This window comes from Monopterus albus, unplaced genomic scaffold, assembly GCF_001952655.1.
Source record: "Monopterus albus unplaced genomic scaffold, M_albus_1.0 scaffold166.1, whole genome shotgun sequence".
NCBI lineage: Eukaryota > Metazoa > Chordata > Actinopteri > Synbranchiformes > Synbranchidae > Monopterus > Monopterus albus.
Genome location: NW_018128046.1, coordinates 2,053,937 through 2,069,893, shown reverse-complemented (window position 1 = coordinate 2,069,893; position 15,957 = coordinate 2,053,937). Strand labels below are relative to the sequence as shown.

Genomic DNA, 15,957 nt, shown 5'->3' with positions numbered 1-15,957 from the left:
ACTCAATGTTCAATAAGCAGCAAATTGTTTCATTTATTCTTGCAAACATGCTAAACTATTCTGGGGCAATGACTGAAGTGCTTTAGCCCATACTTTCCATAAATATAGGGAATCCTTGGTATTTTCACTTTCATTTTCTGTTCCTTAGAATTGACCAACGTTTTCGACATTGACTTTATTTACTGTATATTTCACCGGGTTCAGTTATTACTTTAGCTGACCTTTAAAAAAGGAAAAACACATTTACTGCACTTAGTTCAGTTTTGAATCAGTAGGTCAGTGCTGGCTGCTGTCAGAGCTGGAAGTGAAATGCCTTGCTCAAGGACACTTCAGGAAACATTTCTCATGTATGTATGCATGTATCCCCACCAGATATGTCCCAGCCAGTCTAAAAACTCAAACTAGTGACTTCCTGGTTATATATTTTGCTTCTGTAACCAGCCCGAGACCACAACACCAGTGACTTTCCTCAGAGAAATTCCAGCCCTTTAAGCCCAGAGCAGAACTCCTGGTACACATCATCTATTCACATTGAAATAAAATTGAACACTATGGAACATACAACTAGTCTCCTGTACAGGTTTGGTCCAGTCACTCAACACGCAGCTGACCTGCTGCTCCCTGGAACTGGAGTGTATCTGATTTAATCAGTGAGCTGCTGGCAACTGGCTGACGATAACACAGTCAGACTGATCTGAGGTGAGTTGATTTTGGCATCTTCAGCATCATGTTTTCCAGTAAGAAGCTGGCAGTCAAAACAACTTGGCGAGAATCTATCCTTCTCCTCCAACACCTGGATGAACAAAGAACTTCAAACTTGACCCAGCTCAACTCTGATCTGCAGAATGAACACTAAATAAATGCCAATTTATCCACTTATAGTTTCCTCAATCAAAGTTGTATATTTGGACCACAAACCTATGGCAAGGTCTGAACTCTACCCTAAATCATAAAAGCCATAATCCAATATGGCGCCACAATAAGGGCATCACTGGTGACTCCTATCGGCCATCTTCACAGCAGGAAGACAATTTACACAACATTGTTGTGAAACTTAGGATAATTGAGAAAACGCCACAGCTGAGTAGTGTTTACTGCAGAATGTAGCAGGTGCTTATGTCAGAAAGAACTCACAAGGCTTCCATATTTAGCTGTTACTGATCATATATACTTATAATATTAAAGGATTTTTGCCCTTACTGACAGCAAATAACACACACACACACACACACACACACACAGACCTACAAGTAATTTATGCATGAATGTATGTATATTATACTAATTGTCTATACAGTTTCTACATTAATGTACTTTAGCATTCTGTACTAACGTATATGCACTGACAAGCTTTAATCACACTATTATTTAAACGACAGTCTAAAAAGGTAAAGTCATAACAAAACATCAGTTTAATCGTTTTAAAGATTAAGAAATATTTTTTGTTGTTCAGTGTCTTTCTCAAGCTGTCTCGCCAACATATGCAATGTATTCTCATTTTTTGGAGCTGTGAGGACCTCCTCCATTTCCTTTGTGCATTACATTGTGGGCCAAAAATCCAGTGGATGGATTTCCATGAAATTCTGTAGAGGCATTTATGGTCCCCAGATGAGCCATCCTAATGACCATGGTGATCCCCTAACCTTTCATCTAGTACTATTGGCAGGTTGATATTTTTGGCTATAAAACGTGGTGCAGACATTCATGGCCGTTTTTAAGATGAATTGTAATAACTTTGGTTATGACTATGACTTTTCATGAAGGGTACCACCAAAGCTTTAATGCTAATTAAAAAATATCAGCAGGCTAACAGACTAAATTAGTAGGAGGATATTTTAAACATCACCTGCTAAGCATAAGCATAAGCAGTGCCACCATGAACATGTTAGCATGCATATGTTTCAGTCTCACAAAGCTGCTGAGTGGTTGTAGAGTAGACCCTTACCAACATGAGCACACTACTGTACAGTTGCTAACCTCAGTGGGATTTCCTTGGTTAAATAAAGGTGAAATAATTTTTTTTAGTATAGAAGGAGAAATTGTCACTGCCTATGCCTGAATATTTCAGTTTTATACCTGGGGGAAAAATGGTTACAATGTCTCCCTAAAAGTGATGCAGAGTCCTAATCACACCGTGTGTAGAACTGCAAATGAAGTGTTCTAAACTTTGAGTTTTGCAGTACAACACAAGAGTTACTGTTCTGAACTTGTGTACAGTAGCAGTAGCACTGGGCTTCTGTGAGAAACAGTGAACAGAATAACAAGCTGGGTTATGGAAGACTGCCAGTAAAGAAACCTTTTCATCATTCCATGACCATTTCCTGAGAAAGAAAATGGACTGCAAAATATATTAAAAGTGTCATGGGTTTTAAAGTTTTAAAGCAACACTCAGTGGATTGACAGGCCAACTCCTGCATGAGTGAATGAACTAAACTCAGCCTAATAATAATAAAACAACACCATAAAACAACTATATTCTTTCATTCTTTTTTTTATTTCAGTTCCACCCTTCACTGAGACATTTTATTAATGATAGGACATGAGGTAGCATGAACGAATTAACACTGGACATGAATGTGTGTGTGTGTGTTCAGCTCCACCCATCAGCAGTTGATTGCTGATCTAGGTATTATAAAAGAGGGTAGAAATCACACAAAGCCGTATGTGTGTGAGAGAACACCACATAAATTGATTATTCACCTGCATGCCAAACATAAGGAGAGGAAGATAAACACTCACAACCCACACCCACACACAAACACAAAACACTGGCAATGACATGTGAATGTTTTTGTTTGCAGTGAACATGCTTTACTCTTTCACACATGAACACAGTTTTTAAAGGTGTCTGCGCGCTCACTGTGTGTGTGTCGTGTGTGTGTCTACACAGTGTCAATCTCATGCAGAGTTCAGGACACTTTGGGTGAGGAAACAGTAGATTCATTTATATGAAAGTGGATCTCTGAAAAGTTCTATATACAAACATCATGCAAGCATATACATACACACACACGCACATACTGTATATACACACAAACTATGCAAAATTTGTATCCATGCTGGGGAAAAAAAAAAAAAAGAAAAAAAGAAGGAAAAAGGTATTGTAAGTGATCATGATATCCAATTACTAACATTATATGAAGGCTATATGATCCAAACACCTACTTGTAGCTCTCCAGCTGGCGTGCTGAGGACACAGTGAGGAAGCTGTCTGTTCTGGGGTTGTAGACCAGTGGGCCAGGCAGGAGAAAACCAGGGAGGAACCTGCCGAAGGAGTAGCTATCCTGCTCAAAGAACATCAGCATACCATCCATTGACTGGATACACAGGGAGTGGTGGCCTGATAGAGAGAAAGGAGGGAAGACAGAGGAAACCATCCAGTTGCTGATACTCCATACAGATTACACAGGAAGCGCTGACATACTGTACTAGTCTGGTAAATTTTATATTATGCTAAAGAATATGAAATGAAGAAAGAATATGAAGTATGTGAAATATCCATTTTCCAGGTGTAAAGTGTCTTAAACCTACAAAAATGTTCAAAGTACAGGTTTCTCACTGGTGGTACATTATTGGAGTACCACATACCCTATGCACACTCCCTGTGACTTAATTACTAAAAAGGTTGATTAATCAGTTAGTTGAACAATAAAAAGTAAGAGCTGTAAGAATTTTGATAATTGTTATTTATCAAGGATCCACTCCTGTTTATCCAACATTACTACTTGCTACTTTCCTCTGTTATATAATTATAGAGTGAATATCTCTGGATCTTCAGTTGCTAATTGAAGAGTCCGTCTTAAAGTCTATCAAGTTTTGGTGGCCATTTTTCAGTGTTATGCATTACAGATTAACTATTAATAAAATAATCTTAAATTGTAGTTTGATATTAATCTGGCTTCATTTTAAATTCAATAATCACACAGTTATACCGATTCCATGCAGCAATTGGTCAGGTGTTTGGAAGTGTGAAAGTAGACAGGGTTTCCTCTCCTAAGCGCTCCCTTTTCAGTCTACCTCCACCTATTACGTCCATTATATTTTGGGGAAACACCACCATAAATGTCTTTGAGGAGCGACAACCTAAAACCGTGCTCTGTTATCCCTATTTGAACGGTTCATCAACCTTTGGACAAGGACAGACAGTACAACAAACAGTCCAGTTCAAGTGAAGCACAGAGTACTGAGGCCTTTTCACAGTGTTGCACTTTTCTCTCAGAGACAGTTTATGCAAGAAAAACTAAATCAAACCAGCTGACGCTTATAAACTCAGTTTGGCAGTAAAGGGAATTTAAGTTGGATAAAGTGTTCAATATGGATAAGGAGAATTACTGCTGACTAAAAAAGCATTCAAATTTCTGAGTTACATAATCAGCTTTATGACAAGTCAGACTCTGCTCTGTCAAACACTTGAGTATTTAAAGGCAATTACCAGTGAACCTAAATGACATTCATGGCTTCTGTTCCACCTCCACTGTGCTGTTGTGTTGTGCTGCAAGAGGTGTTTCTCCCTCTGACTGAATGTGATATCTCCATTAACACCTCTGAACACACACACACACACACACACACACCTGGCTCTTGGGATGAACATGTACAAATGTGTGTTTGTTAGGAAAGTCCTGATGCAGGACTCACTAAGTCCTAACACACAAATACACAACCATAAAGCAGTAGGGGCTGTGTGATCAGAGAGCTATAATTAGGCCTCTAAGCAGTACTAAAACTGACACTGCCATCAACCAGAGGTCAGGGAGACAGCCATCTAAAACACAACATACACACACAGCATCTATCACTAAGATTCTGGACAGAGAACCCACACGCTACTCGTGTGGTCGCTCATCAGTCAAACACACACTTTTGAGTGATGAGCGGAGTTCAGGGTGGCCATTAAGCATGCTGACGAACAAGGTCTCTCACACCACAGACACACCCTGTGAATGTGTGTAATGCAGTGTTTGATAAGGAGCCAGCAACAAATCTGAGGGCGTATGTCTGCATAGGGTGGATCTACATTCATGTGCGAGGTGGTGTTGCAGTGTGTGTGTGTTGTATCAACTGCTCTATGCACTGTTGTTAAAAAACACAGCGTTTCTTGGAGACCAGACACATTGTGTTCAGCTCATTATCTGTCAAGAGTGTCTGCTGTCACTGTCCTTTGATTCTGCAGGTATATATATATATACAGTATATACACACACACACACACACACACACACACATCTCAAAAGCCAATTTATTTTCAGCTAATTTAGACTGTACTAAACAGTATCTGGTCCGAAATGTTTCTATTAGTCAGAAAAACATTTTCAATTTGTCTACATACAATTCAACATACACTGTATAATTAATATAATTTCCAGTTAAGTAAATTAACAATGTCAGAACGTTGTCACTATCCCTATAATTATACAGAGTCCCATACTTTAAAGGAAATGTTAAAAGTATGAGTAGGAAATTATTAAGAGATAAAATAAAGGATTACAGTGTTTTCAAAATCTTAATTATATCCAGAACTCCTTAAAGTATATTAGTTGTGAGCAGCAAATTTTAACTGGGAACAAGGGCCTGTGGTGTAGGATTACAACAACAACAACAACAACAACAACAACAACAACAATAATAATATTAATATTAAATTAAACCTCATTCTATTTTTTTTTACCAGCCATTGTCCTCTTATTGACAGAACATGCCTCTAAAAACAGCTGGGTACCTGAGGCGTGAGCTTGCTCCCCGACAAGCATTTCTGCCAGGTGTCTGGTGGTCATTTCCACCCTGAGAGCAGCGTGAGGGTCAGAACAACATGCACTCAGACAGCCTGACACAGCGCTGTATCATCAATAATAAGAAAAGTGCTACATACTGAAAACAAGAGCCTGGGTGAGCAATAATAGCAACTGTGCACGTGTGCCTACGCCCAAAGAGTCAAAGAGCCCAGTATGAGAGCGCAGCCATTCAGACACAGCGGAGGAAACAGGCCTGTCTTAGTCTCATTAATAAGACGTGTTGAGCAAGCACACAGAGGAGCCAACCAAGTACAGAGGCTGGCCACGCTCAGCACTGGCCCGTGTGTAGGTACATAGGAGTGTGTGTGTGTGTCCTTACATGCTTGTGGACCAGGGAATGTGTGTGCCAGTTTCTTTTGTGTATGGGTGTACATACATGTGTGCTTGTGTGTCCACGTGTGCATTTATGTGTGTATAACCAAAGATTAAAAAAAGGCCAGTCTATGCTGAGCATGTGTGTGGCCTGAACGTGACCCAAACCCAAAGGCGGCCCAGCTATTAGAGCACTATTAGCACAGAGCTGCTATTACTGCACTGCTAAATGGTTGCTATTATAGACCCACATAGATACACAAGCCTGGTCTTACTATAGCTGCAAGGATACACTAGCATAATGTGTTTCCTAGCCCCTTAACCTAAACCTAACTAACCACAACCCAAAATCCTCAAACAGCCCTTTGAAGTTGTGAGGACTGACACAAGTTTCTTCACAATATGGTTTCCAACTGAAATCTGTCCCAAAGACCATAGAATGACACGTGTACACACATACATACAGATTCACATGTAAGAGCAGATGCAACTTGAAAAAGCTCTCCAAAACACATAATGTACATGCTTGAGGCTTTCCAAATCCAAACACACACTTTGAACAATGGCGAGCAAAGGGCTGAAGAAACAGGCACAAACGTGAAACTACATATTCAAAAATTCAGCTGGCCTGGCCTCAGAGCTCTGACCATCATGAATATATTTCTGTATTTGTACGTAAATATGTGCTTTTGCATACAGTGCGTCTGCAAATCATTATGCGTGTGTGTGTGTTTCAGCCAGTGAACCATGAGATCATCTCATTTTCATGTAAACTGTGAAATTGTGAGGAAAGCTCCACCAGCGAGCAGCGTCCCCAACTCAGACACGCTCAGATTATCCCAAACAGCTTTTCACACTTTAACAAGACCAAGACAAATAAAAACACCCCCTCTGTATCAACAATGTCAAATAAAACATGTGCATCTGTAACGGTGGAGTGAAGGAAATAAAGATTCTTTCACCATAAAGTTGAAACACTGCAGCAGTTAAACACAGCAATACTAGGTTTGTATAAAAACACAAGCAATGTGAAGAAAGCTTCGACACTAGAATGTGCTTACTAGAAAGCTCTACATAAGCAGGAAAAAGAAGCAGGAAATAAATGTAAGGGGTGGCAAGATAACTGGGAAATGAAATAAACTTAACTCCATTCAGACTTTCAACAGTGTATATTTGTACATGATTTTGACATTTTGACACTGGGTTTTCAAACCATAAAGGTGAATGAAAATTAAATGCTAAATCAATGCAGTGTGCTTACTGGAGGGTTTACATCTAGACATCACATTCCTTTATATTTTGCAAACTGATCTTGTATGTAAAAAAGTTCTTCCTGCTAATTTCCTGCTTTAAGCCATTTTACTTTTCTCTTTTTACTTTCATTATAGCTACATTTCTACTTTGTCAGTTACAATATTTGCCTTGTTAGTATAATGCTACCTTTTAATCCTCTCATCTAGACCCAAAAAAGACATGGCCTGACACCTAAAATCTGAGTTTAAAAATAGTTTTACAAGTCTCAAATGTTATATGTAGAGTTTTTCTTGAGCCTAGCTGAATTTCCCCATTGTACTGAAGTGTATGAAGACACTGAATCTCAACCAGATCCAGAGGTGCCATACTGCAGCTGAACTCTGGCCCACTGATGAGAGGACCCTGCTGGACAAAAGGGACTTTCCCTGCAAGACAGGATCCAATTCATTCACACTACAGAAACAGCAATTCCAGGGCCTGCACTGCCATCTAGAGGTGACAACAAGAGGGAGTAAGAGGATAGAGAGAGAGAGAGAGAGAGAGAGAGAGAGATGACAGACGAGAGGGCCTAATGTTTGTCTGTGTGTGTTTACGTATGTGGTTATATGTGCGAGTATGCAAGGCTACATGAGTTGTGTGCTGCTGCATTTTTATACACTTATGTTGTATGTGGATCAATGTATCCATGCAAACCTGTAAGCATGCACACGCCAGAGACAAAGACAGCATGCGAGCGCGTGCTTGTGGGAGACAGAGTGTGTGAGAGCTCGCATGACATCTCCAAAATCTGCTGTGCCGTGTGGTGTGACTAGAAAACTACACGTGAAAACAGACTATGCACGTGCACTCAGCACAGGCCAAGCAACTGGTTTTAATGAGCCCACACTGTTCTATCAATCAAACACACACACACCTACACTCAGTAAACATGGAGTGAATGAAGGGCCCATGATGCCAAGCCACAGAGTCTGGCAGTTTCTCTCCTCACACACACACACACACACACACACACACACACACACACACACCTTTTGACCATACAGGCTTTATTTGGAAATGCAGTTTTCTCTGTTTTAAATGGGGGTTCCCCGTGTGAGTGTGTCTGTGGGTGCGTGTTTTTCTTGGATGCCGACTACTTGAGGGCTTTCCCCTACTTATTTTTTCCAAAAAGCCCAAATGGCTGGAGAGAGACCTCTCTCTCCTTTACTCCACTTAGTGACTTTTATGTGTTTGTTCAGCGTTGCCAAAAATCGCTTTTGCCAAGAGACATGCACTGATATACACACATGTTTGTACTTCTATACTTGTGAGGACCATCTTTGAAATAATACATTCCTTAGCCCTAACCTAAAATCTGACATTTAAATATTTAACCTGAAACTACAGCTAACTCTATCCTAAACCCTAAAACCAAGTTTTAACTCTGAAATAACCCTTAACACTCAGCCCAAACCGATGACAGACCACTGCCCATCAATTTGAAAAAATGTCAGTTGGCCCTCACAGAGATAGATGCACAAGAGTAGATACACACAGCTGGTAAAACAGTAAAAGTACTATTAGCCACTGTTTGTGGAGGACAAAGGTTCTTTTCTCAGGATTTCTGCTGGTGTCATCAAGTTAAATTTAGGACTTTTAGGATCTTTTTTTAGATCCCTTTGGATACAATTTAAGACCCATTTGACATCTATACAACGAACATACAAAGGATATGAAGAAAAACTATTTGAGTATTCTGGTTGGATACAAATAAATTACTCAGATGTTTGCAGCTACAGTGTGTGAAGCACACACATTGGTATTAATATTGGCCAAACAGTGTGCAGGAGGTCTCTTAACGGGCCTTGATAACGCCAGTGTTAACACAGAATACTGTTTGATGGCAGGAGTTCTGACATCTAATGTGACTCCAGTGCCTTTATGCCTAAAGTTTCCTTTCACATGGTTCTGTGGGCTGTTGTGTTTGAGCAGCTTCAACCAAGCACTGAATGAGCCGTTTTCATCTAGGTCTCACTGAATTTGCACCTCCACATATTACCACAGTAACAAAAACAACCACTTATGGAAATAATCAACTTAACCTAAGAATCATCATTAAAATGGTATTTACCATAAGACTTTTTAAGGCCTAAATTTCTGAACTCACAGAAACTCTGAAGCATTTAAAATGCCGGTCATACCTGTGACTCCCCCAAAGGTGCCATAGGTCATGTTACAGGCCGTCCTCTGCAGGTTGTGTTGGTACACCAACTTCAGTTGGTATTGAGAACCATGTTCCACGTTGCCTGCGGTGCCTTCCCACACACACAGATCAGAAACAACCAGTCTAAATGCTGCTTTTGAATGAATGATGAAAGCAGAAAACAAAAGGGGAAAAGCACCTGACTGCTCACTTCAATCTGTGCGTGTTACCTGAAACAGAGTACACTGACAGCTTCCTGGGGTGGAGAACAGCCAGATGAAGAAGTTCCGAACACCTGAAAAGAGAACAATCAGTCCTCTTACATGACAGTCACCATACAGCCACAATCAGAAATTATGATCAACAGCATTAAAACTGATGTTCAATAATATAATAGCCAACAGAACAGAAACATAATGAAGCATGCACACTATAATGTATGTCTGCCATGCCTCAGTTTCCTGATTAATTTTCCTGTTCATTATCTTGGATTACAAACCTTTGGAAATGAACACAGATGCTGAAGTTTTGAGCTGAAGTTGTGAACAAAACCAATCAGCTGTTAGATGGATTTCGAGGTTTTAAACAGTGGTTACAGAGCTGCAGCTGGTGATGATTTCCTTCCTTCCTCAAAGACACCTCAACAGGGCGGATGTTTCCTGCCACTGTGGTTGAAACCATGTTCTTAACTAAGGAGGAATATCCATTCATGTTTTCACTCATAAATCCAAATAATTACTGTAAAAACAGATGTTTTTTGGTCATGGCTGTGGTGTAAGATGCCACAAGTTTTCTTTATTCCTCAAAAAGCCACTCAAGTTACGGTGCTGAAACAAAGTCTTTCATCGTCGGCCCACTTTCATCTGCCCTGACAACATTTACAAAGTGCTTCTCTGTTGAGGCCAGCTTTCAAAATGCCCACCTCTTTCTGAAGAATCCTGTGCCAAAGACTGGTAGGTAGCTAAACATGCCATTTTCCCCAAACAAACTGATTTGCTGGATTCCACTCCCAGTGTGATGATGTGGGAAGTCTTCAAGGCAAACCAGTAAAGGTTCTCCCAGCAAGCCATACCTTCCAGGATGTTCATGTGCACAGTGAGGCTAATTTAAGTCAGTCCCCTAAATAGCTAAATTGATAAGGGAATTCATGTGTTTATGTCTACTTTACTGTGTATTTCAAAGTTAGACTGGCTTAAAGAACTGAGTGCACACCACAGCAAAAAATAGCTAGAAAGTTGTTTTGTTTTATTTGTGTGTGTGTGTGTGTGTGTGTGTTTGTTTTTACCAAATTTGAAGCTTTGCAACTTCATGCTCACATCCCAACTGAACCACATACTGTAGGCATGGATGTGCAAATTTAAAAAAAGATACTATAAATCATCAATTTTAAGCAGGTAGATCAAAATGAAATGAAGGTACATACTCATAAAACATTTGTGTTATCTGGAACAATAGGCATCGTCTCAGAACAAAGGCCAAACACTTATTTGTTCTTCCCTTGAAGATTTAATTAGTAAATGGAATAATACTTCAGGCACTGTATGTGGCCACCGTGGCTGTAAATGCTAGTTATGTTAAGATATCAGCACACTGATTTCCCTTCATCTCTCACTCTTGTTGCTGTAACGGTATAATGATTAGCCACTGTATCACCACAAACCCTGTCCTAGCACATCACTTCTCTTCCATTTCACCTCCTCTTCCCCACTGTCACAGAGTTTTGGCTGTGAGAGGTCACTTAATCGTCTTAACTCCAAAACAAGTCAGGATTACTGGAGACATCTGTATATCTCACAGTACAAAAACAAAGCAAGATGGGCCCTGTGGGTTCTGACAACTATGCTGGGAACTCAATGGTTAGACTGGCGTTATGAGCACAGCTATGTCTGGACCGCTGGGTGGCTGATACAGCATGGTAAATCATGAGGAAGGAGAGACATCCTGACATGGTGGTTTTGGGTTAGCATACATTGCAGAGGAAAAAAGACACATTGGCGCGGTCGTAAGTCACAACAAGGATGTTTTTTTTTCTATGAGACAGCGGTGTAATGAGTTATGATCGGGTGTTTCTGCCCACCAGTTTAAAGTGAGGCTATATTATAAATGCTTATAAATCACAGAAGGTCATGACACAGAGTTAAAAAAAGACCTGTGATTCAACCCAGGCAGCAGAAGACATAGGCAACACAAACAGAGATATGACCAAAGTACACAGATCAGCTGTCCTGTAATCTGAAAGGTTCTGTTCCTGCAAAAGACCAACAATACCTGCTCACCAGACATGTCAAATAGAAGTAATAAATGAATGCCTGCAGTGTTATTCTGATTTTTGTATCTCAACTCTTCATTGAAATAAAAACTTTAAAGATGCACTAATCAACATGTTACTAACAACAATGGATCTAATGATTTGGTGCAATGGGACCAATTATCATGATATTTATCACCAACTCTCTTTCAGCCCATTATTTTGGTTTTTACGACCTGCAGCTTTAACAACTGTTTTTTTGCTAAAAAGGTTTAATAGCCCCACTGTAAGTTAAATATATCAGACAATGTGTGACTAGAGGGTAAACACAATGGGAGGTGGAGGATGCAAAATGTCTGTTAATATAGACAGCTATAGTTATAGATAACAAAAAAATATTACAATATCCCACACACATAACCAGCATGCTCTGAGAGTAACGTAGTAAACAAAAACATGAACTACTTGGTGGCTCAGTCTTCTCAAATGTGAGTTATTGCTCCTTTCTCTACTTTATGTTATTACTTCTGCAAGGCGAAGCTCTCGATTTACTGGTCGATCTACGTTCCAACTCTCACCTATGGTCATGAGCTTTGGGTCATGACCGAAAGGGCAAGATCCCGGATTCAGACGGCCAAAATGAGCTTTCTCCGCAGGGTGGCGGGGTGCACCCTTAGAAATAGGGTGAGGAGCTCAGTCACCCAGGAGGAGCTCAGAGTAGAACCGCTGCTCCTCCACATCAAGAGGAGCCAGCTGAGGTAGCTCGGGCATCTGTTTCGGATGCCTCCTGGGCGCCTTCCTGGGGAGGTGTTCCGGGTATGTCCCACCGGGAGGAGGCCCCGGGGAAGACCCAGGACACGCTGGAGGGACTGTCTCTCGGCTGGCCTGGGAACGCCACAGCATCCCCCCGGAGGAGCTGGAGGAAGTGTCTGGAGAGAGGGAAGATGGATGGACGGATGGACGGATGGGCTTCTGCCATGGTTTTATTAGCTTTTGTTTGTTGGTCAGTTTGTTCACAGCATAAGTCAAAAGGTAATGAATGGATTTGGATGAAATCTTTTCCACAGAAAAATCAATTACATTTTGGTGGTGATCCGGATTGTCATCTGAATTCAAAAGTTTTTTTAAAAGGATTCCTCACCATTGTGAGGTAGGGCCGATTGCAGTATTTTTCTTCAATAACAACCGAAGAACAATAATAATAAGAGTCAAGCTATCATTGGAATATTGCTTTTAGGCAGAATGACATTATATGGAAACTGAGTGGCCTTAGTGGAGGTTTGTGCTCTCTGAGTGCTGTCTAGCTGTACACTGTCTGGGATTCACTGCAAGTCAGACAAACCAAGCAGTGTGAAGACAACACTGTAAGTAAGGGAAGTTATGACGGGCATTTTGTAAAATCATTTTTCTGACATTTATAGACTACAGTGATTAATCAATTAATTGAAAACATACATGGAAAACTAAATAAGTTTTAAGCATCAGTTGCAGCCCACAATTGTTATATGATATGATGTTTGTATGTATCTAATACACTAGATCCTTTGTGCCGTCAACTCTGTTAGAAGAGTCTAATAAGTTATTTGTCTTAAGACAGAAAGGTATTCTTGAGACAGTGATTTAAGGTCGCTTCTTGTCAGAGGACATTAGGTTAATGCCAGTTTGACCTATAAAACACTAACACGTACAAGAAGGTAGCCAAGAGGGCTGCATGGAGCACTGCAAGACTTGTGCTGACTTGGTTTATCAGGAGCAGCACCATGTTAAGACTGAAACCAACAGCAGAAAGAGTAGAATCCCCTTAGTGTCTAAATACTGTACTACATATGGATTTATCTATTTGAAGTCATAGGAACTGAACCATATGACACAGAGGGACTTCATCTAGAGGAAGAAATACCACAAACTACCACCATGCTGCAGTGCACCTTTCTAACCCTTTGGTGACCTCAGTTCAGATTTTTACAGTCTACTCACGAGACAAACTTGCCCACTTCTACTTGGATGATGGCATTTTGAAGCTGGACTTCCAGAAGGTTTGCATCAGCCGACCCCCCCTCACCGGACTTGCTGACATGTGGGGAGAAAATCCGCAGCATCCCTATGTAGCTGCCCACCACCACCTTGTCTGCACAATTAAAATGATAGAAGAGGAAAACTGTAAGTAGAATTTTAATATCTTTCAAAACGAGTTACAAAGTGCTTCAGGGCACAAAGATTGATGTTATTAGTCAGGATGGAAATTATTTATGAATCACTTCAGGGCTATGTGCACGCAGACACTACTTCTGTCCTGATAGCCTAAACAGCATAATGGTGACACATTCTATTACATTACTGATTTGTGTGTCACTACCACACTAACATACACCACATTGATGTTCTGTGTAAACATGGCTCCATGAATCACTATAAACAAACCAAGTCCAGTGCCACTGTTGTCCACATCTCCAATACACAGGCACCCCTGGTCAAACTCCTCCCCCTCGCCAAGCACTGCCGACCACCACTCACGAGCCTTGAACAGGGACATATTGCCTCTGATTGGACAGAGAGAGAAAGGGTTAGACTGTTGTGAATAAGATGTACGCATATGTTGCTCAGCAGGACCATTAGCCAAAAAAGCTCTGCTTCTGGGTTTCTTGTGTTGCACAAACTGCCATGCGCATTACTGTTTTCCACAACTGACTCTGCGAGTGCATTCCCGCTTGGCCCACAAACTTTACATTGATATGGTGTTACAAAAATAAAAACTCATTTTTCTATGTTCTGGGAAGATTTCACAAATACAGCATTTCTTTGGACTAAAACAACAAACAAATAATCATGTTTACAGTGACGATGTCCTGTCAAGAGTTTTACAGACATTTTTTTTTATAATGATGGTCTATGGAGAAAATGCTTTTTGAGACTCAGAGGCAGCACCATATCCAGCTCTCTTAATATATCCATGGCCAGCCAAGAAGACTCTCAGCACTCTGTGCACCACACTGACACCTGCAGCCAATGGCAGAGCAGAAGGCTGGTCAGATGAGCCCAGGACTGATAGTGTGAGCACTAAAAAAAGACGTGAGGAAGGGGAAGAGGAGGCAAGCAGCTTTTCTACATACTAATCCAGGCAAAGAGAATCACTCCTGTCTACAGTAGCTGTTAAAGGAATATTACACCTTCCACCACCAATATATTCCATAAAAGAGCAATTTTTTGAATGTGCTGAGGGAGGCTATTGGGGAGGGAAATTGAGAGATTCTCTGCAATTTCTTTTTATTATTAAACCTCAAGCCTATTACACTGGCTAAAACTGACTAAAACTGAGTGTGTTTACATGTGAACTACAGCCCTGGTTATGATCAAATTTTTTTTGAGTATCTGGTTGTCTGTTGAACAAATTATCATATATAATTTTGAAAAAACTGCACATGCTACCTGGAGTACTCTAACAGAAACTAGGATACTGTGGCATGTAAACGCCTTATCCTGATGTCTCAACAGTTTTTTTTCCATGTTCACTGTAAACATCTTATCCCAGTGATGTCTCAACAGTTGTTTTCATGTTCACTGTAAACATCTTATCCCAGATATAATCAAAAATAGGATAAGGGTGACAAATTATAGCACAGCAAAGCAGATAACTAGATTCCCTCACTGTAGCGGCTGGGTTCATAGACATAACATTAAAAATGGTTTGATAATGTCCATCACAGTACATTGTACTGGAAGTCAAACTGGAACTGTCATTTACAGATAGAGAAACTATTTCAGATAATCCAGTAAGAAAAGTTGCCTTTTATTTGCTTTATAGTCTTAAGTACATGTGTGTAACACTCCACGACATTAAAAGGTAAGGAAGTTACTTCTGCAAGTAAAAGCTACAGTACAGACAAGAAAGATAAACTAACCATGTAACTGGCTGCTGTATTTGTTGCTTGGTATTCAACTGTATACGCTCTTGGGCTTTGCAAGGACAATGGCAGTGTTGTTCCCGGTACTTTTTACCATACTGACTCTGAGAGACGAGGCAGTCCAAGTAACTACAAAACAGTGCTGATTTATTCCATGAACACAGGTAAAAATTAACATTACACGCTCAGGCATCTTGCACCTCCAAACTGCACGCAGGCAGCTTGAAGATGAAAGACCCTGAACCCACCAGGCCTATACATTATATC

The 15,957-nt window shown here is 40.4% G+C and overlaps 1 protein-coding gene across 2 annotated transcripts in view; it reads right to left on the bottom strand.

Annotated features, from left to right (window-relative positions):
• Positions 1–15,957, bottom strand: part of bbs9 (Bardet-Biedl syndrome 9) — a 169,688-nt gene that overhangs the window by 152,159 nt on the left and 1,572 nt on the right. The window contains exons 2-6 of one of the 2 annotated variants that reach the window (XM_020615539.1): positions 14,210–14,328; positions 13,766–13,916; positions 9,771–9,835; positions 9,539–9,652; positions 3,166–3,340 (exon numbers count right to left, since the gene is read on the bottom strand). In XM_020615539.1, coding sequence (XP_020471195.1) covers positions 3,166–3,340; positions 9,539–9,652; positions 9,771–9,835; positions 13,766–13,916; positions 14,210–14,321 — 617 coding nt within the window. In that variant the 5' untranslated portion in view covers positions 14,322–14,328. Of the gene's footprint in view, positions 1–3,165; positions 3,341–9,538; positions 9,653–9,770; positions 9,836–13,765; positions 13,917–14,209; positions 14,329–15,957 lie in introns of those variants that run through there. The other variant, XM_020615538.1, reaches the window with a different exon arrangement.